This window comes from Pipra filicauda, unplaced genomic scaffold (assembly GCF_003945595.2).
Source record: "Pipra filicauda isolate LSUMZ 115617 unplaced genomic scaffold, ASM394559v2 scaffold5_size6683894_pilon, whole genome shotgun sequence".
Lineage (NCBI taxonomy): Eukaryota > Metazoa > Chordata > Aves > Passeriformes > Pipridae > Pipra > Pipra filicauda.
Window position 1 is genome coordinate 6,232,284 of NW_024104754.1, and position 20,804 is coordinate 6,253,087.

General features: G+C 43.5%; 2 protein-coding genes across 6 annotated transcripts in view; one reads left to right on the forward strand and one right to left on the reverse strand.

Moving 5' to 3' along the window:
- LOC113993416 (shugoshin 2-like) overlaps nt 1-20,804 on the reverse strand; it is a 37,443-nt gene that overhangs the window by 716 nt on the left and 15,923 nt on the right. The window contains exons 1-9 of one of the 2 annotated variants that reach the window (XM_027731513.2): nt 9,844-9,927; nt 9,539-9,682; nt 8,442-8,617; nt 8,117-8,179; nt 7,406-7,500; nt 6,336-6,604; nt 3,785-5,731; nt 2,427-2,553; nt 1,510-1,660 (exon numbers count right to left, since the gene is read on the reverse strand). In XM_027731513.2, coding sequence (XP_027587314.2) covers nt 1,510-1,660; nt 2,427-2,553; nt 3,785-5,731; nt 6,336-6,604; nt 7,406-7,500; nt 8,117-8,179; nt 8,442-8,617; nt 9,539-9,680 — 2,970 coding nt within the window. In that variant the 5' untranslated portion in view covers nt 9,681-9,682; nt 9,844-9,927. Of the gene's footprint in view, nt 1-1,509; nt 1,661-2,426; nt 2,554-3,784; nt 5,732-6,335; nt 6,605-7,405; nt 7,501-8,116; nt 8,180-8,441; nt 8,618-9,538; nt 9,683-9,843; nt 9,928-20,804 lie in introns of those variants that run through there. The other variant, XM_039388010.1, reaches the window with a different exon arrangement.
- On the forward strand, nt 10,025-20,290 carry CUNH2orf80 (chromosome unknown C2orf80 homolog). 4 transcript variants are annotated; one of them, XM_027731530.2, is made up of 10 exons: nt 10,025-10,225; nt 12,724-12,883; nt 13,471-13,547; nt 14,375-14,456; nt 14,949-15,031; nt 15,179-15,266; nt 15,716-15,793; nt 17,689-17,776; nt 18,368-18,486; nt 19,160-20,290. In XM_027731530.2, the coding sequence occupies exons 3-10, from the start codon at nt 13,507-13,509 to the stop codon at nt 19,244-19,246; spliced, it is 666 nt and encodes a 221-aa protein (XP_027587331.2). In that variant the 5' UTR covers nt 10,025-10,225; nt 12,724-12,883; nt 13,471-13,506; the 3' UTR covers nt 19,247-20,290. The 4 variants fall into 4 exon arrangements, with proteins under 4 accessions (XP_027587331.2, XP_039243945.1, XP_027587330.2 ...); XM_027731529.2 differs by lacking the exons at nt 10,025-10,225; nt 12,724-12,883 and adding an exon at nt 13,961-14,084 and having other exon boundaries at nt 13,500-13,547; nt 19,160-19,284; nt 19,814-20,290; XM_027731528.2 differs by lacking the exons at nt 10,025-10,225; nt 12,724-12,883 and adding an exon at nt 13,961-14,084 and having other exon boundaries at nt 13,500-13,547.

Consider the following 20,804-nt stretch of genomic DNA (forward strand, 5'->3'; position numbering starts at 1 on the left):
TGCTTCCTAGGGGGCACATTTCCTTCCCTTTAACAACCAATACGATCCTTTCCTTTCCCAACCACTCTCTCAAACATTTGTTATCAATAACCTTCAGAGTTAGATTGCAGTAGACCCTGAAAAAGCAAGTGCTGGAGGCCAGCAGGTGCTCAGTCTGCAATGGAAGAGTACAGGCTTTCCTGAAACTCAGTTGAGTACTCTGTCCAGCTCTGGAGTTCCCAACTTAAGGCGGCCACAGACCCGTTGGAGCAAGTCCAGAGGAGGGACACAAGAATGATCAGAGGGCTGGAGCACCTCTCCTATGAAGACAGGCTGAGAGAGCTGGGGTTGTTCAGACGAAGAGAAGAAAGAGGAGAAAGAGAAAAAAGAGGGGGGGGAGAGAGATGGGGGCCCAACCCACTCCCTTTTATAGTTAACCTGGTACACGTCTCATGTAAACTAGATTTTCTGTGCTTTTTTGTTCACACATGCAAAACCAGCCCTTCTCCAGGAAGTGAGCTGGGGGGAGGGATTGAGCACAAGTCTCAAGGCGGAGCAGGGAGTTGGCTCAGGACAGCACTGCCCCACCTCTGCAGGACCCTCTCTCCAATCACCTTTCCTGTAGCAATACCCAAAATGAGACAAAACATGCTTAGGTCTGGTCCTGTACCTCACCCAGTGCTCAAACATTCCTAAATGTTGGTTGCTGTCACAGTTTAAGCCCAGATGGAAATCATGCACCATGTAGCCGCTTGCTCAAACCCCTATTTCTTCCCCCAGTCACCCAGTGAAATGGGGAAGAGAACTGAGGTAAAACTTGTATGTTGAGATAAGAAAGTTTAATAATTGCAAATAAAAGTAAGAATACAATAATAATGGTAATTAATAATAATAACTAAAAATAATAAAAAGGAAACAAACAAGTGTTACATAATGCAATTGCTCACCACCCACTGACCAATGTCAAGCCCCCCTTCCTGAACCAAGATTGGCCATGCTTCTAGGTATATAGTTATAATAAATACAGCTTAGCAAAAAACCAAAACATCAGTGTGTTAACAGCATTACCATTCCGAATCCAAACACAAAACTGTAAGAGCTACTAAGAAATTAACTCTACCCTAGCTAAAGCCAGGGCAGTTGGGTACAGGGCTCATATTCCACTGTGGCAAGCTTTATATAGCGGACTAAGGGAGAGCACAGGAAGGAAGCAGAAGACAGTGAGCAGCTAACCATACAGAATGTAAGGGCTGTGTCCACCATTACAACAGACATCCACTCAACACTCTCCCCACCCCATGAGTCCCAAAGATTTCAAAAGAGAAGAAATCCGCAGTGCAAAGCTCAATTCATTGAATCAGTCCTTTGGCTGCACTGGTTGGAATAGTTCAGCTGTCTGGTCAGCAACCTCCATCTGTGCTCTGGCCTCTTCAATTGCGGCTGGACAGAGAAGCTTCTAGGAACTTGGAGGTTGCCTATTCAACTGTTATTTTCATCCTGACTTGTTCCTGTTGTTATAAACTTACCTACCTTGGCACTGGGACGTCCTTCAGGAAGCCATTCTTCTTCCTCTTTCATCTTCTGGGTCGTTCTCTTGGCTTTAACAGGATTCTTTTTTCTTTTGTAGCGAAGAGAGCAGAGGAACGCAGTGTCTGTAAATGGGTCACCCTGCCTCAGTTTTCTGCAGAACCAAAAGGGTTACATTGAGTCATCAAGGATTCCTTGAAAACTTGTATGATTTTAGTCCCCAAAGTTTCTGATTTTACTGCAGTGCTTCTCCTATAAGATGATTGAGTGGTACAGTTTGTTCCTTGTCCATTACAGGGTACCTTCTGACCCAATATAACCAGCTATTCAAACAAAGTTCAAACTGTGACACTTTTCAGGGAAAAAGCATAGTACTACCCTGTAGCATAACAACAAAGTCATTATTTTAGGAGTTAAATGATTCTGTCCAATAGCCATTGGATGTACTGAATCTACAGTTTCTTAGGGAAAAGATGCAGCTATTTGTTTAGGAACTCATATCTGCTAGAAAAAGTGAATATAGATACAGCCTGCTCTCAGGAGGAAAGTACTACTCAGGTGTGTAAAACTTTATCCATCGCAGAATGCAAATGAAACCAAGGCTTTTGCTGAGCCATCTCTATCTACTCTGTACTTTATCCTCATGCTCCTGCCTCATTAGCACTGGAGTACCACAGATGCCCATTCAACAAGGGAAATAACATCTTTGGTAGCTTGTTACCAGAAGCCTACACATCCATCCCGTGATGATGCAGAATTTTGGCATAACCACACTGTGGTAGAAGGACCACAGGACACAAAGAGTAAGAGGAACTTAAACAAAGCAACAGAGGATCCAGCCCTGGAGGGTGAACACATGAGAGCAGAGCAAGTGTTGCAGCATGGGAGCAGTCATTGGAAGGAATAGTTTAAAGCCCAACCTGTTGAGGTTTGGTTCTTTATAGCAGGCTGGTTTCCGTCTCCGCCTGGATGAGCGCCCTGATACTTCTTCTGAGATGGAGCAGGACAGAATCCCGGTATTGTTCAAGTCCTGCAGTGGTCTGATCTCTGCAAAGGGAGACATTCACATGAGTTGATCAAAGTGATTCCAAATAATTTCCAGATATCCTAAAAAATAACAGCTGCCAAATAGAAAGGACTGCATTACCACATTTCTCTGAACACTGCACAAACCTGAATCCAAATCACATTCCCTCTAAACTCAGGAGACCATTTTAATCCAAAAATACCAGACCTGCTCCTCAAAAGTCAGCTTATAAATCAAATTAGGTTCCTCAGTGAAAAAATACAGATTACTAATACTAATTGTAACAAATGTCGATAGAGCCTTCCTAAATCTTCGTTCGCGAAGCCTAGCCATGATGATGAATACTGCTAGTATCATGGGCCCTGGTGTAGTAGAAAAATGATACAAAAAATATATTTGATAGTTGTAATGCCCAGGAGCTTACAGCCTGGAGGAGAGAGCAAGCTTATGGCACACAAACAACCTACCAGCAACTTACCAACTTCTAGCAAGACGACCACGCCAATGTTCACTGCAGCTTTCAAAGTGAAGTCAGAAAAAAGGAGGGCAGGAGAACAAACTTACTCCCTCTCTACAAAGTACAGCCCACTCTAGTTGTAACAGGCCTGTTTGTCAACAGCTACAGAAAGAAAAACCCCATGAAATTACTCTCTTTACTGAGCATCCACTAATAGCAAACTCCTCAAAAGGATCAGCTTAACTACTGTATTACCAGCCAAGGGATACACCCTCCAAATTCTTAAAAAAAAAAAAAATTAAGTTAGCTCCTGATTAATTTCCAGTGAAGATCTCACCTAGAGGTATGAAATCTGAAACCTTGCAGCACTAACCACTCTGGACCAAAAATTTGCCATCTTCTTCATATTCTGTGCCCAATAATGCTGACTCCAGTAAGCAGGGTCAGCATCAAATTAGACTTTTCAACTGCTTGAGTAGTTGATTTTCTAAATTAATACACATGCTCTGCAGATAACAACAGTGGTAAAACAAGACTTGCAGCACATGCTGCTAGTCTTTCCCAATATCCACAAGTGGAAAAAATGGCCAGCAATTCTCATAGGAATGCTGATAAACTAGAAGCAAATGCAGCCACAGAAATGACTGGTCAGCACCAGTGGAAGCATAAATGATCAGACTGGAGACTGATCTTTAACTCTGAAAAAAGAAAAGAAATAAAATATAACCATTTGCTGCATGGATTCTTTTCCTCTCATCTCCAAACACAGGAGCCCTCCCCAGCCTACCACCTACCAGGTTCCTGTGAAGATGAGCTCTGAGAACTTGACTGAGAACTTGTTTCCCCAGGTATTTCCTCTGCAGTCTTCTCCTTAAATATTAGGGAGCTTTTCAGCCAAACAGGGGATTTTTCTGGCATTCTGTTGCCCTCAGCACTCAAGCTCTTGGAAACTGGTACTTCAGTAAGCCTGTAGCTGACAGGCAAAGCTGCACAACTGGTCATAGAGGAGGATTCAAGATTGTTAGGAAGGTCCATAAGAGTATTTGTAAGTGATATCTCAGGTATCTGCTCCTCCAGGAAGCCATCTGGCTCAGACAGCAGATCTGTAATGAAGGAAAACTTCCCCGTAGGGACAGTTTGCTTGGGTGCAAGTTCTGTTGAACTTCCAGTGAGAACATCGGCACCATCACTTTGTCTGGCCAGGGTATCAGACTCTGGAGGTCTAGAGTTGTTTCTCTGAGGCTTGGGTTTGCAACAGGCTTTTTTTTTCAAATCACTCATGTTGTTGTCAACATTAGCTTGCCTTTCTTCTTGAAGGCCTCTTGTCTGGTTCTTACTGCTCTTTTGATAGTTCTTAGCAGCTCTGGGGATTTTGCTAGGTTTGATACCAGGAACTGACCTGGGAGGTACATTTTCACCCCCATCAAGTTCTGTCTGGACGCAACCCAAGTTTCCTGCAAGATCCAAAGGGTGAACAATGTAAGTTTTCCTGTTACGTTTAACATTACCAGGCAAATCCTTTGTGCTCTCCTCATCTACTCCTTGAACATCTGTACAGGGCCCAAAAACATCAACTTCGTTTCTCTGATCACAATTGCTTAACCTGACAGTTTTCCTCCTTGTCTGGCTTCTTTTAGGATGTTCTTCAGCTTTGGCCTTTTGTATCTTCACACTCTTTGGCAGATACTCCTCATCAGAATCAACTCTTTGCCTAATTACTCTAGTTTTTCTGTTGGTTTGCTGTCTGATGCTCTTTCTGTTTACACTTGAGTCCTCCTGCAAAGCACAGGCACTTGAGGTCTCTTTCCTGAAGAAAAGTGAATTTTGTGGCCTGGAATCATCTGAGGGAATTTCATGACTTGAAAAAGTATGAACTGGGCTTTTTAATAAACTCTCCATATTTTGGATCTCAAAGATAGGTCCCTTCTTAACCTGTTGCATTAAGTCACCACCTTCAAGACTGGGCAGCTGTGCTGGATTCACCACAAATGTACTTTCAAGATCTCGGATCCTATCAGGAGAGTGGGAACGGTGCTCCACACTACAGTCTCTGTTCTTGCTGTCAAAAGCCCCCACATAGGCCTTTTGCCCCACCTCACAAACTTCAGACTCAGTAGAGCGTGTTGCAACTTCGGGCTGAAGAAGTTTCTTTGCATTTTGAGCACACTCTCCACTTTGAGATATATCAGGACTACTTTCTGCACTGTTTTTAGTTGCGTTTGTTTTCTTTTTTCCTGTGCTTGCTCTTTTAACAGTCATTTTCTCACCAGTTTTACAACTACCTTTGCTTTTAACCTTTATAGGAACAAACGCAGGGACTTGGCTATAGGTGGAGTCCGTTTCAACACCACACTCAGTTTCTTTAGCCTGTGGCTGATCACAGAAAGTCTCTTTACCCACAGATTTTCTATCAGAAATAACACTGGTTTGCGTAGGTGAAGCCAGGGAGCTGGGTGATTTCAGCTGTTGCTGTGTGTTGTTGTTGCTGGAGCTGCTGCTGTCCTTTGCGACACTACACAAAGCAGCCTGAGTGGAACTGACTCGCGGGAAGATACCCACACCAGAAGATGGAGTGCTTGTAGCAAATAGGGTGGAACGCTTTCTCCTCTGAGTAACGTGCCCTTGTGAGAGACGATCAAGGAAATGTTTTGCCATCTCATCAGCCTCATACGAAAGACGATGACTTTCCCAGGCAAGCGCTGGGAAACTGTTGGGATTTTGGTTGGTAGTGCACAAGACCTCTGTTGGAAAGACAAAATTCATTCCTAAGATGGAGAAATGCGGCAGGCAAATGCCAGCTTTCCCAATACCACGAAAAGCCTTGCCCCACACACTGCCACAAATCCAGAGCATAGAAAAACATGATTTTGTCTCTACAGAGACTCCCCAAACTTTCTGTGTAACAGAATTGCTCATCTGGCTCCCCCTCTGAACAAAAAGACATTCCAAAGCAAAATCCCGTAATCTGCGATAATATTTAGGAACACTCATGATCCATATAAGAGTTATTACTTATATGGCAAATCCACAAGGAAAAGTTGTGCATCTAGTCAGATTCTGCACCTTCAGACATTTCTGAAAATCTTATGTAAGCTCAGTGCTTACTGCTCAAAAAGCCTGATTTGCAATCTTGAACTATCGCAAACATGCCAAATATCCACAGCAACACATCCCATTCTGGGATACGAGTAACTACAGCAATAACAGCACCGGGAAGCATGCAGTTCCTACTAGCTATTGGAGTCATGGTTAGGAGCTAACTGGAACTCTGGCACTGCACTCATGCATTTCTGAGCACAGATACACAAAGCCATACCAGAAGAACAGCAAAAGATGCAAATTTACCTCCAAAGATGCAAGAGTCATGAAAAGCCTCCTGCGTTTCCTTTGTTTCGGTGACATTCTTCCCATTCTCTTCCTGGTGGGATTGAGGTTCCTCAGCATGCTGTGGTGGCAAAGTGTCTTTGGAGGCAACAGGCACGATTTTCAGGGGCTCATTAGAAGCAGGTCTCTGAAGTTCTCCTGAGGATGTTTGTACTGCTGTGGAGCTGTCACCTTGCTGTCCTGCATCACACAGCTTGGAAATGCGCACCCTCATTGGTATCCCTGTAGCCCTGGTGAGAAGGAATAACAGCAATGGAGCATGTTCCATGTATATGACAGCCCCAGAATCCAGCAGAGTAGCTACAGTTTTCACCTCCATCAGTTGACAAAATATATTTCTCAAGTCTCCAAGTGCTGAAGAACACACACTGCCCAAGCAGGAGAGATTTCCCACTTTTGGGCAAGCACAACACATAAGGAAATCACACTGCTGTGGACACAGAAGTAGGAGAAAAATACACTGAAGGAACAAGGAAGTAAAGGCCTTTCAGCACACAGGTTGTGATCACACATTCACCTTGCTGTGGAACACCAACGCAGCTGCCTGGTGTTACACGTGTGGGCAACCCCAAGGACTCCCCTGTGCTCTGAAGGGAGACTAAACAGAGGAGAAACAGAACTTCAGATACATTTTAAGAGACCCTGCTCTGATCATTTTTCCAGAATACAAGTTTACATCATACAAGCAGGTGACTATTAAGCATATATATGTAACAAACAAAGTGGCCAGCTATGGCATTCACTCATTCAAGGAAATCTTGCAGTGCTCACCAGCTACAGGGGGAAAACTACCCAAAAGTAATGCACTCTCAAATAAAAAAGGCAGGACCACCTTTTGCACAGACTTGGCATTAGGACAAACAAGACAAGGAGTGGCAGCAGAAAGACACAGAGTAAAGGAAAACATCAAGCAGTGGAGGTTCAGAGAAGATATCTCACATAAAACTGGCAACTGGGCACACACATAAAACACATGAAGTTTAGCATCTAGAAATTCAGGACAAGCTTGCTGATATCATTTTAAGGCCCACCTCAGAAGATGACCATCTGCAATATCATCAGCCCAGCAATCTTCAGTCATGCTGCTCTTCTGGCCACTGGAAAAGGATGCAGAATTTGTATGAAACTGGAAGGAAGAGAAATAGAAGAATGGGTTAAAGTTGTTACAATCCTTAGTGCAGCCTCATGCACAGAAACAGCAGAAGCTCAGTTTCACTCTGGAAAGAATGTAAAATGCTGCCAGTGACCCACTCCCATTTAAAATTGCATAAATTATGAAATAAAAAATTATGAAATAACTAGATTCTGTCTCCACAAGATTAAGGATGAAGTTAAACCAGTTCAGATAATATGAGACTAGGAAGCAGGAATATTTTCCCCATCCACCCATGAGACAGGACATAGGGAAAATGTCCTATTCCCTATCCCAAGTTGCCATGGCAAAACTTTAAAAAATAAATTGAAAAGAAGTCATAACGTGTCAGAGCAGAAGAGCCTACCGGCCAATACAGCCAACGACCTAGAGGAAAGCAGTTTAAAACTGTAGCCCTTCCAACAAATAAATTACTGCAGAAATCCTTAACATCAAGCTAAAAACAAGGATGCAGCCGGTATAATTCAAGCAAGCAAATAAAAACAGCTTAAGCATCCAACACTGCAGTGAGCAGGCAACACAAAGCAAAAAACAGAGACAAACAAAGCCCCCTTCCCAGAGCGGTGTGCTCATGTTTCCCATGGTTTACCTCAGACAGCCGGGCCATCTTAACTGCAGCCAGAAGATTTTCAAATTCTTTCAAGATATGATTCTGTTGAGGTAATAAAAGAGAGAGAAACCATAAAGACATTAAATTAAAACATCTATTCCAACAAGGATATTGGTAGCTAGAGCAAGGAACTGGGGAGAACACAGCTTGTGAAAAAAAAAAAAAGCAAATGAATGGTGACATTTTTCATATGCTGAGAATTTGGACAATCAGCAACAGGTCACTCCTCCCAAGGTTGAGATGCTAGTGCTGCATGCCTTGCCTACCACACCTCCCCATGCCAGCCACGTTGCTAGTGCCATACCTGGAAGGAGAGCCTGTGCCGCAGCACAGCGTTCTGGAAGTGGCACTGCTCCACCTCCTTCTGTAAGATGGTCTTCTCCCGGGTGAGCCGCTGTGCATTGGCTTTCTCTGCATTGAGGGCCAGAGCCAATGCTTTATTGTTGTGCTTCAGGGAGACTTTAATAGTAGAAGAGTTGTCTGTAAGAGATAGAGAGATATCACACAGAATCAGCATCCAAGGTTTCATCCATGCCTCTTCCCTCATCATACTTCTTCTTCTCTTTCCAGAATAGCTTTCCTTAGATTTGGATCTCTACAACTCAACAGCCCACACACAAAAACAGCAGTATAATTCCTTCCAGCAATAGAAGTCTCCAGAGAAGAGCAGGAACAAAATTTCCATAATAACCTGCAACACTTCAGACACCCTCTTCATCCTCAGTTGGTCATGCTCAGGTGGCAAGCTACTGCTTCAATTCTTAATGCATGATAGCATGGTTCAGGTGCTGAGTTTGAAAAGATATGCTTCTGGCTTTGAATATGCCACCTGAGTCCTCATCTCTATCCAAAAAGTGGGAGAAAAACCTATTTTCCTCTAGTTGTCCTTGAGCAGATTTAGAGCCATGTTTCCCAATTTCAAAACCATTAAATAAGAGTAATAGAAATATCTAATTTTTTCAAGGTAGTCCAAATTATCTCATGTGCTATCTTTGCATTATTTCCCCCATAAAAACAAGTCACAGTTGGGCTAGCTTCTGCACAGGATTGCATATACACTAAAATACTTTCCACACCTCTTGTTTTTGCTATTTGGACCCTGAGGACTCAGTTTCCCAAACACAGATGTCTGATGTCGTCTGAGATGCTGCTGAGCAGCCTTTGACGCCCCAAGCTGCTGTTCCAGAGGTTCTGTGTTAAACCTGCCAGTCACAGATACTTCAGACACCCTTGGACACCTTGAGTGACACTTAACACTCATTTGCAGGGCACTGAATTCAGTAGAAACCCCTCGGGCAGAGAAGCTGCCAAGACTGCCGCCCACCGCCACGGCCAAAGGCACAGTTCCAAGCTGATGTAGCTGCCAGCCCCTGCACGCGCTGCAACGCAAAATACACTCACTAATGATTTTCGTTTTGATTTTGGATACAAGCGAGGCATTCAACTTCGCAGTCCTCAAGGCACCCTTTTTCTTCTCCCGCATCCTCTCTCTTACGTCGCTCAGGCTGAAGAAGGACGTGTCGGCGGCCTTCAAAGACGCCATCGCTGTAGAGTGACACCAAGCAGGGTTAGCACCCGTATTCCCCGCCAGCAAGTCCTTGGCGGCCAAGACTCGTACTACCCCCGAGCAGCGGCCCCGCGGCCCCTCACGGCCCGAGCAGCTCTGGGCACAGCCCCGCCGCCCCCCGCACGGACCCCCGGCTCACCTGCGGACGGGGCGGCTGCCTCTCGCCGCGGACGGGGCCGGAAGGGAGGGCGCAAGAAGGAAGAGGAAGCCCTGACTGCCGAGCGACTTTTGAAAGCGAGCGGGCCGGCGGGCAGCCCGCCCCTCGCCCCGCCCCGCGAGGTGGCGGCGGGAGGGGCGTCCTTGGCCCGCCGGGGCTGCTCTGTCCGCCCTCACGGCGAAGGCGGACCCCGAAACGCGCCTTCCCGGCCGCAGCGGCCCCGCTGCCCTTCGGGCTGGAAGCCCCGAACTTTGAGGCGCTGCTACCGCCACCTGCCCCGGCCCCACGGAGCTACACCGCTCCTGGAATGCCTCAGAAAAGCCCGGGGGTTGTTCTGAAGGGCGAATTTCACCCAAAAATGAGGGTTGGTTCGTGTACAGAGCTTGGGTTGCAGCTTTCACCTGACAGTCACGTTTTACTGTCTATTAAAATGATTTTTTTTCTTATGTAATTTTCACTTCAGCACAAGTTAATGCACTGTTTTCCAGACACCCTTGAATATGCCCTCAAGAAGCTGACATTATATATGCTGGTGTGATGACGTTAAATATTTTAAGGAAATGACACATAAGGAAAAAGCAGCCAAATAATTTGAAAAACAATGATTTAGAGTGGAGATGCAATTTATAGCAGAGGTGCCAAGAGAATAAGGCCGATGAAAACGTGTCTACCTATTGTCCCCAAACGGGTTCCTTTAACCCGTGTGCTATTGGCTGGTCCCCACATAGAGTCAAGGTATTTGATTTATTTACATTTCTGCGCAGAAAGGAATGCTGGGGGTCAAATCCACAAAGCCAGCACTATGACTATCAAAACTTTTCACTATTTATACGTTTTAGTAAACAAAGGCATTAATGTTCATTGGCTACAAGTTCCATAGTTCTCTTATTCATCAGTATTCTATCTTTTATTAGTTGAATGATTCCCTCACTTCTTATGCTAATTAGTCCATATACTCTTCTTTTGACTTGGTGGGTTTCATGAGTCAATGGTCACAATGTGCCCCTGCCAGAATTATCTTTTACCTAGTTGGGGCTGATTTCAGCACAGTTGATGAATTGGCTTTGTTAGGTTCTTCCTTATCTTGGGAGTTCTGCCAAATGTCCTTGTGGCTCATAAATTCTGCATTCTTTGTGTCCACTATCAGTAGTACATCCTTCTCTCCAAACTTTTTTAATGTCCCGCTGGAGCTGAGATCATTGAGCATGTCAAGGCCTAAACTGGTCAGCAAATTAAATTAACAGTTGGTATTTTAAAACCAGAGACTCTCTATTTAAATAGTGGAAATCTTTGCCAGGAAATATTGCAGATGTCAATTACTCAAAATTTCAATTTTACTTACTCAAAAAGCGATTGGACAAGTTTGTGAAAGTTAAAAACAAGCAAGGGCTATTGACAACCAATGCAACACTTTTTGCTGAAGAAGGTCCTGAACTGGAGAACAGAGAAATACACTGAGAAAGTTTGATGCCTGCCAGCACATTTCCTCCATCTCTTCCCCAGGCATCCACTAGTGGCTGCTATTTTATCTTTACCTGGGAAGAGGACAAACACAGTGGCTTCCCCTGCCTTGCAGTGATGCAGAAGCATTTCTTGCATTTGGGGAAATGGCAGGAGTCAGTTCATCTGAGGGCTAGGGACCAGACTCATTTCAGGAAAGTCCCTTTCTTCATCAGGGTATCAACCCTCGCTACATAACAGGAGAGGGGCTGGGTTAGTAGGACTTGAGGTCAGCCCTGGCATGACTATGTTTACTTTGTGAAGGTCACTTTTCCCTCTCATCTGGCCACACCAGCAGATAAGTCCTGTGTAAGTGTAACTGGTGGAAAGTTACACCTGGCAAGAAGTAGATCTCTGTTTCTCAGAGCAAGAAGCAGCAGCTCTACTGGAGACACGATTGCCACGATGCCTGCCAGGTGAATGCCCTCAGAAATCAAACCTAGCTTGGAATGAAAGGTGGGAAGTGCTAAGCTTGGTGGTCCTTCTGCCATAGAATAAATGAGAATGGAAAATGAAATAACGAATAGAAAGCATAACACAAATTCTACAAATACCAAGTAGACATCTTCCTGGAAAACATCTATGTCTCATGATAATACATTTCCTTTTATGTTTTCTTGGGCCGTCACAAAGAGGGGCAACATTATGATCATTCTCATAAAATCATTCCTATTTTTTACTAGGAAGTCAGTTAATAACAGAAAAATTACATTTCCAAGAAGAGGGATGGCTCATTCCATTCAGAGCTACAGCCTGCAAACTTTCCTAATCTACAAAATCCAATAGCTTCTCACTGACTTGCTAGTCATCGTGATACATTGGCTACCATCAGCAATCCCGTGCAAAATGTGTCCTGCCTCCATTGGAAGGACAACAGTGGGGCTTAGAACATCATGTTGGGATTTTCTGACTGTTAGAATTTCTCTCAATACTGTAAGCAAAAACATAACATAGATGAAAGAACAAGTAGCAGCATCCTTGCTATATGCCATAAACGCTGGAAATGGAACTGTAGATGGGCTCTTGGCAGGTATCAGGTCTAGTCTTTCACCATTCCATTTGGTGAAATGCTGAAACAGTAGAAGCTGGTATGTTCTTTTACAAGGAATTAGATCTGTTAGGAAACCTGGTGAATAGTTTCTGCCTCCCTTGTTAGCGAGTCTTTTATGTTTCCAACTAGCCACTCAGCAGTGTAACTCAATGCTCATCAAAGGATCATCTAGCTTGAAACTGATAACCCAAGCTGAAGGTGCAGGTTTAACCTCTTCTTTGTGATGGTTTCGGTGTGTTGTTTGGGGTTTTTTTCTTTCAGTTACTCTCAGGTCAGCAGCATTGTTTCTACGCAACATTGTTTCTAAGCAGCAGTCCTGCATGAAGCCATAGCCTAATTTCCCTGGCACACAAAGGAAGACAGAGGCAAGAAAGGAACAACAACATCAAGAGGGAAATCGTCCTCATAAATACCTGAAGTCAGAGAGGCTCCAAACCCAGATCCTGAGGCCTATTGCAAAAGCTGACACAGGTAGTGCATGATTTCTTGTGTACATGTATGAGAGGTAGAATAGGGGGACAATATTCAGCAACAGAGAGTTTGTATATTATGGAGCAAAGGAGTGGAGCACGTGCTCCACGTGCATGTTACAATATATTGGTGGGCCAGGTGCTGGCTTATCTCTTTGCTGTTAGTTCATCTTGCAGCCTGTCCTCTTCCCTGTTTCTACCGCATAGATCTGGTTAACAGACACACAGTGGGGAGAGCAAGCCTTGTGCTAAGAAACCTGTAAGCGGCAGCAGGTCAATAGCTTGCATTATATGAGAGATATACATCACTACGTTGGGGATGCAGGCAGCCTGCAAGCTGATGCACAAGACTGATGCTTATTCTAAATGGGTTCATTCTGCCCATTTCCCATTACCAAACTCTTTACCATCACTCTCAGTACTGTTCATGTTGTCTTCTTTCTTGACTAAATTTTTGTCAGTTTCTATTTTAATCCTACCTTGGAAATTATTTTGGCTAGATTTTTGTAGGGGGTCTCCCAAGTGTCACGTTCTCTTTATCTGTTTTTGAGATTTGTTCACTGGCAGAGACACTTGGTTCTCTCCTAGATCCCATTGAGCTTATGCTACAATGACAACTAGAATATGGAAAGAAAACACCTGAAGAAAAAGATTGAAAATCTTCTGTAAGTAATAACTGCCCACAACTGCTTTCACTGCACTAGAGATTGGCTTGTTTTCATTGCAAAGAGTTGTATGACTAGGTGGATGACAACTCTCAAACCTCAGTCTTCTCTTGCTGGAAAGTGTAAACAGACTTCTTTTGACAATTTCTTGCATGCAGTCTGCAGTGTAAGCCCTGACTGCACATGGGACAATAGAATCATCACAGCCCAGAACTTGCTCAGTGGAGCAACCAGAGAGGTGCAGAATTCCCCCCCTGCAATGCATCCAGGGCAGCTGCTGTCTGTAAGGGGTCTCCTAGTTCATGCCGCAGTGTCTCATGCTCTTCAATGCAGGATTGCCCAGCAGACAACTCCTCGGGGATGTAAGCAGTGTCCTCTCTACTCCACACAACTCCTGTGCCCATCTTCTCTAGGAATGCTGGCATGGATCTGTAGTATTTCATCTGAGGAAAGACTGCAGAATCAGGCCTCCTTTGAACGAGAAGAACAAGCACCAGTGAAGGATCTCTTTCATTCTCTGTACAGTGAAATTCTTCTGTGAGTCCCCAGACTTTAAATAATGGTTTCATATTTCTTCTTCCTATTTTGGAGCCTTTGAGGAAGAAAGCAGTGTGGTTTGAAGGAAGCTAAGATTAGCAGAGATGCAAAAAACTAACAGCTTTCCTACTTGGGAACTATCTGTGAGAAATCCTGCAGCAGATTCCTAGCCCCGAATCACAGTGAATTTAGCCTTGGTCTTGCAGTATCTTTAAAGTCCTCTATTACATTTCCTATGCACTGGTTTGCTTAGAACCAGCTGTAATTTAGAGTTATTTCCTTGCTTTAAGGGGAGATTACATTGGCATCAGACTACGAGAAGAAGAATTTGATCCAAGAGGACAAAGGCCACCCACCTTTCTAGATGACATGGTAATCACCAGAATTCCTACTTCCTATCCTCTTTAACTGCGGGGCTCCTGAGAATTCTGAAGGATGGCTATTTGGTACAGCTAAATAACCTATCCCTACAATGATAAATAGCAGCCCATTACTGAAATGAGTACCTAAACTGGCTGTGAATAGCACCTGGGTATAATGTATCCAAGATAATTCAAGATTTTGTTGATTTTTTTACCAAGAAAAAGCTATTCAGAGAAGACATTTGATAAAGTTAAGTCAACTAACCAAAGATTATTCTTCACAAGCCAAGTCTGTTGGTGCATAACAAAACAGAAAGTCTTCCTGGATGCATTTTAAACCTCTGAAACCTCATCAAGTGTCTTACAACAAGTGAGGTACCCAGTTAGTTGAGGCAATATTGGGCACAGCTCAGGTTTCCCTGCATTACCCTGGTCTTTCTGTCTTCCCTCAGTCAAGCAATTCCAGTCAAACAAAACAAATAAGATTCTTCTGTCTTTCCAGGTCCATTACAACTTAGCCCTCAGTGTTGCTTTACTGTGGCTTAGTGACTTGGATGCTCCGATTGCACTGACAAGAGAGAAAATGTGAGTATTGAAAAGCTGAGGTCCTGCTGTTGCGGTGGGTTACACCAGTCTGAAAATGAGGTAAAAGCAGCAGTGAATCGGCCCCAGGACTACTTTTTGCATTTATAACACCAGAATAATAATCTTCTTGTTCAAAACACCATACAGGAGCTTTGCAGCTCGCAACAAATACACATATCCCAACCGAACTGAGAGAGAAGCTATGATATTATCTTCATACGCTGGAATATTAATGGTAAGAGCACAAGAAAGATGGCAGTATCTTTTATTCTATGGCATATAGAATAGAATAGAATAGAATAGAAAACTCCCTGTACCCCAGATGCCTTTGTTCATCAAAAGCACAGTATACAGACAGTGCAAATATTGCAATTCCATTCCATTTGTAACAAGTAGCCATTAAGTTTTGTGCAGTCTTAGAAAACAAAGTAGTCGGTTTCAGTAGATGTGGATATGTTACTTAACTTGTTTCACCCAAGCGCAAAATGGCAAGCAAGTTTCAGGACAAGATCTCAATAGATTTGTACCAGCAGTATGAAACAATACCAGAAGTTCATGTGAAAGCTGTTTCAGAGATCAAAGGAAGGGGATATGAGCTGGATTTAATTCATTTACTTGAAAGAATACTACTGCTGAAAGCTGAATCTCTCTTTTACCTGTTTTTTTACCTTTTACTGCTCACAGAACAGCATTCCTGTAGAAGAGATCTTTGAGATTTACAGCATGAGGCCCTCAGCAACACACTGGCAGAGGTCTGCAAATGTGAGTGATTGGGGGTTTTTTCAGCATCTGTAAAGGAAGTGATCCTATAATATCTGTGCCTTTCAAAAAAAAAGCTACATTTTAAACTGAAGTCATTTGCCCCTTTTGCCCCATTAGTAACAGCAAACAAGCTCCAGCCCTCTCTTAGGACACAGCAAAAAGCTGAATTATTCACCACCTCCTTCTCTATCTTACAGTGTGCCAGGGAGAGGCAAGAAAAGGGCAGCCCAGTTACTCACATCCACACTAAGATGTAACACCTGCACCTTTGTGATAATGCTTTACAGAGGAGCATTCCCGCCAGTGTGCTCTTATTACCACTAGTGTGGAGTAGGGGAAGAGGCTATGCAATTCTGAGACACAGCCTGGCATGTGTTCAGAGCAACTTTCTCTAGCAATGTATCTTTAGTCATATAATTGCCCTTTAAAAACCAGGAAAGGTATTACAATCTTTAATTTATGACTCAAGTCACAGGAAAGTATTCCATATGACCCAGGTCCATAATGAAAAAGCATTTGTACTGGAATATATAGATTTTCTTTTCAGTAACACAGACTTTATTGATGTTTCCCAAGCAACCATTAAAAGTTGATGTGGACTTGCAGTCAGACTATAACAGATGATTCACGTGTAATTCACAGTGCACTTTATTTTTTTTTTACCTCAGTCATGCTTAGCTGTAGTATCAATGACAGACTGCCACCCGCTGTCCAGAAAGGGCAGAGCTACACCAGCTCACAGTTACAAGCAGAGAACAGCCTTGACTGTAACCTCTCTTAGTTTAATTCTTCCATGTCAAGCACTAGATATGTCACTAGATGCCACGTAAGGGCATTTCACAATATGTTATTTAGAAGGAGGGATCTTATTCTCTGCTCCTGGGACAAGAGGGTGGATCAGCTGTCCCTCCTTTTGCTGTGAATATTACACTGTATATTTTCACTGTCTTGCTTCTTATGGACAGGAATACTTTTCTCTAGGAACTTCCAACCCAGGATATTTTTAGAAATCTCTATTTTGAGTGCTCACCATACATTGCAGAGGAGTGATATTTTCTTGAAAGGTTTCCAGCTACTCATGCTGTTTCCCATGGTGGGGTGTTTGAGTTTTTTTTGAGTTTTGGTGGTTTTTTTCTTTGGGAGGAGGGGAGGTTATTAGTGGTATTTTTAGCTTTGATTTATATTCTGATGTTATGCAAGCAGAGACAAAGAAAGACATCTCATGTTACTGTGCACTTGCCTAGATCCTGTTCCTCATGGACTCAGAGACACTTCCTTAATGGTCACAAGGTAGCAAAGTTAAAAAATTTTCTAAAGAGGAAGATAAGCCATTGTTATCAGGATTTCCAGTTCCTGTTTCAGCCAACACCACTGCTTCATTTTATTCATGGGCTTAAGATCATTCCCAACCTATGAGAAAGGAACAAAAATGCTTTGCTGAGCTGGGAAGCTAAGGATACTTTATTTTGCAAAGCCTTGATTCATTTAAGAGGTTAAACCTACTGTTTTAAACTAACAGTAACTCTTGGAGCTCAACTTATGCTTCCTTAAGAGTCCTGGACTCAAAGAGATGGAATACAGCCATCTGAAAATTCAGTTTCTGTGGGTATTTCCCACTGAAGTAAAATGGTGGAGATTCCTGTTACCCCTCATCACTTTTGAAGCTTTGGCTTGAATCTCCTTGGAAATCAAGCACTAGCCTTACCAAGATATATAGGTACTTAGGGAGCCTAAGCCACATCCTAGTGACATTTAGGATGGAGGTTATAAATGGTGCTCATCCATCAGGACTGCTGAAGCAGTTACCTTAGTTTCTGCTGACCAGAAGAGTATGTCCATTGTCTTAGCACATAGTTTCTGCAGGTACACTTATTTATGAATTGTTGTCTTTTCAGGACCACTGGATTCAACCTTTCAGGTTCTCCCTGCATCCATTTGCCATGCTGACTGCCCCTGAAGCTGCAGAGTATGCCTGGAAGCAAAGTGAGTACATTTCACCCCAACTCCTACAAGGCCAGGGCAGGGGAACACAGAGCAGCACCAGGCCCAGCAGAGCCACCAAGTTACAGCCTGCTGAGCTCCAACAGCTGCACATGGAAAGGACAGTGAAAGCCTCGGTCTGTGCGTCTTCTGTTGTTGGGGCATGGGGGGAGGTACAGGTGTTTTCTCATTGTAGCCTAGAAATGGCATCTAGCTCAGGCTCCTGAGGTTCATGACAATTGCAAAAGGTGCATTTTGCTCAGGTTGAGGTAAAAAATATGATTACATGTTTCTAGTAGAATCAGCCTTCATGTCTGTCCATCACTTGTTTGTTCTTAAGCTTGGACTAATACTAGAACTTTTGCAAAGGTCAGTTATGCTACTGGCCAGCAAGAGCCACCTACAACTTGCCTGTTTCTTCTCCAAGTGCAGCACAAATGAGAATAACTGCAGGAGCATTAGAGAATTTGAAGCTGGAACCCCTTACCTCCAATCATGAGATGACTGCAAGTGAGCCCATGCAGTAGGTCTGTAAACAAGCCTGGTGGCATTCTGTAAGCCCAAGATGATACGAGGCTCTTTCTCTCTCCCAAGGCATCAAGTACCAGACAGCAACAGCACATCAAAAGCAAGGACCTTGTTCAGCAAGGAGAGCTAAAAAGGACCACAAGCAACTAGACCCACTGACCAGAGGAAAGCAACACATTGACAAAGTAGGTCTGAAGAATTCACACAAGCCAGTAAAATAGTGTTTGCAACACTATCACTGGATGTCACAGAGTGGCACTTCAGGCCACTTGGAGCCCACAAAGCCCACAAAAGAGTCTGCCCTTTTCAGTTCTCTTTAGCATGAGATGTTTCATAGCAGCACTAGTTTATAAAATAATGTCAATTCTAAATTGGACTGCAAGCTATTAACAGGAGGTGTCACTCGTGAGCTGGAAAGTCAACTCCAGTAATATTCAATATATACATGGAAAGCACCCTCCTGGTTAATATCCCTGAAAAACATATTCACATTTAGGTTTAAAAAAACCAAACCTATTGTTATAAAAATTAACAAAAACCTAACTCCATAAAGAACCCAGTAATGTCAGATTAGCCCAGCATGTTCATGACTTAGGTTCTGCCTTTCTATTTGACCTTGATTTGCTAAAGCCTGTTGTTTGCCGCAGCTCCACTGAGCAGCAGAGCTAAGAAAACATTCCAGCAGCAGGGCTGGATTTGATGAACTAGAGTAAGGGTGCTCCCCCACAGCCCTGAGTTCAACATGCATCACATATCACACAGCAGGAGGGAAGCTGATCTGCCATGCAGTCCCCATCTCTCCCAATGGATTCAGCCCCGCCTGCTGTGCTTGCGCTTATTAACATTTGCATCCTGCAGGGAGCTACAGAAGCAAAACAAGGAATCTCTCCAAGGAAGCCTGGAACAGATTCAAAAGTGAGGAATGCAAAGGAAGCAAAGACATAACAAAAAACCTAAACTTCACGTACCTCACTTAGTTGTAGGTGAGCTAACTGATGTCTTCTATCTTAGCTTTGGTAATACATTTGCAACTTCTGTTTTGGTTGATTGTTTTTTTTGTTTGTTTGTTTTTAAATCTTAGCAGTCATTCCTTCCTTCCTTCCCACCCATCATATCTTACATCCAAGACATTCACTCCTCTTCCCTTAGCCAATTCTCTCCTGCTCCCCTGCCAGTGTGTTGGGAGCTTACATTTTCCCAGTGCTTCCCTACTGATTCTCAATGCACCATGCTACTTTTACAGAGGCAAAGAGAGGATGCAGCACTTCAGGGGCAGAGAATACATACTTCCCCTTTTCCACAGTGCTTTGCAACTCCCACACATGATCCAGTGTTGGGCAGGAATGAGCGTCCCTGCACGTGACATGTGGGTTTTGCCTCTCAGGATGATCACAATTTCTTCAGCTCTCCCCTCTAACCATCCTGCTTTCTTATTTTAGCAAAGGGATCAAAAAGCCTCTCCCTGCAGTGCCAGTGTGGCACTGAAGTCTGTCTTCCAATCCCCATTTGTAGGTCTCTGATGATTTGCCTCTGTTATGTCCATGCTGTGTTGCCAAAGAACACTCCCCATTTCCTAGATGAGCTGTCAACTTTCATCCTTGTACTGACTCTACCTTGGAATATAAGCTGGATGTGGTTCTCCTTCCACATCCCTCTCTTCCTCTGTCACGAAGCTTGAGCACACAATATGGAGTGTTTGTATTAGACTCCTTCTACCTAATTCCATAGAAATTTCAGGGCTCAGTGGGATTGAAGTATTTCCTGCTGAGAGGTGTGTTTAACATTAATTGCAGGGTAGAGAGACTTCATTAGGGCTCTTTACATATAAAAATGAAGATTCCCAGATACTTGTAGCCAGGGGATAAACAGTTATCCAAAGTGGGGTCACATATTGTACAGCTGCATTAACCCATCTCTTGGAGATGGTCCTGTACTCTAACACAAAGTATCTGCTAAAGGAAAAACCAATAAACATTTGTGAAGCAAAAACATTTTTCTCCTTTTCTCCTTTCTGCTGGCTCTGAGTCACTGAGCCTATTTATGGAGATGCCAAAAGACAGCACTACACAAGAAAGCCTGGGAATGGTTAAATTTAATCAGGGATTAAAGGGTCTTTTAGACGTCCTCATGGACTCAAAGCTTGCTTTCAGCTTACCGGGTTCACAGTGTTTTGTTTTTTTAATATATCACAAATTTCCTGTTAAAATCACCTGTCCTTTCAATTCTGGTTTGTCCCTGGGGAAAGCCCTGACTACAGGGCTACATTTAGAAATTACAGATTAACCAGTGACTCTTTGTGCTGATATAGATGGGGCTTCTTAGCCGTACCACGCATCCCCACACTTTCCTTTCAAGCCATGTGAGCCCCAATTCTAGGCCTTAAGGAGTCAGGTGAGAGGGCCAGAGGGGACCTGAGGTAAACAGCAACATCACCTTCTATATTACACAGGAACTCTTTAAGAATTTCTGCAGCATCAGCTGTTTTGGCCTGGTTAGTTCACTC

Bases quoted from the DNA above. Each gene is read 5' to 3' on its own strand.
- CUNH2orf80 (XM_027731528.2), top strand. From the start codon at position 13,963: ATGCTGGCATGGATCTGTAGTATTTCATCTGAGGAAAGACTGCAGAAT. The intron at 14,085-14,374 runs GTGAGTCCCCAG...CCTTGCTTTAAG, and splicing joins CTGTACAGTGAAATTCTTCT to GGGAGATTACATTGGCATCA. The intron at 15,032-15,178 runs GTGAGTATTGAA...AACACCATACAG, and splicing joins GCACTGACAAGAGAGAAAAT to GAGCTTTGCAGCTCGCAACA.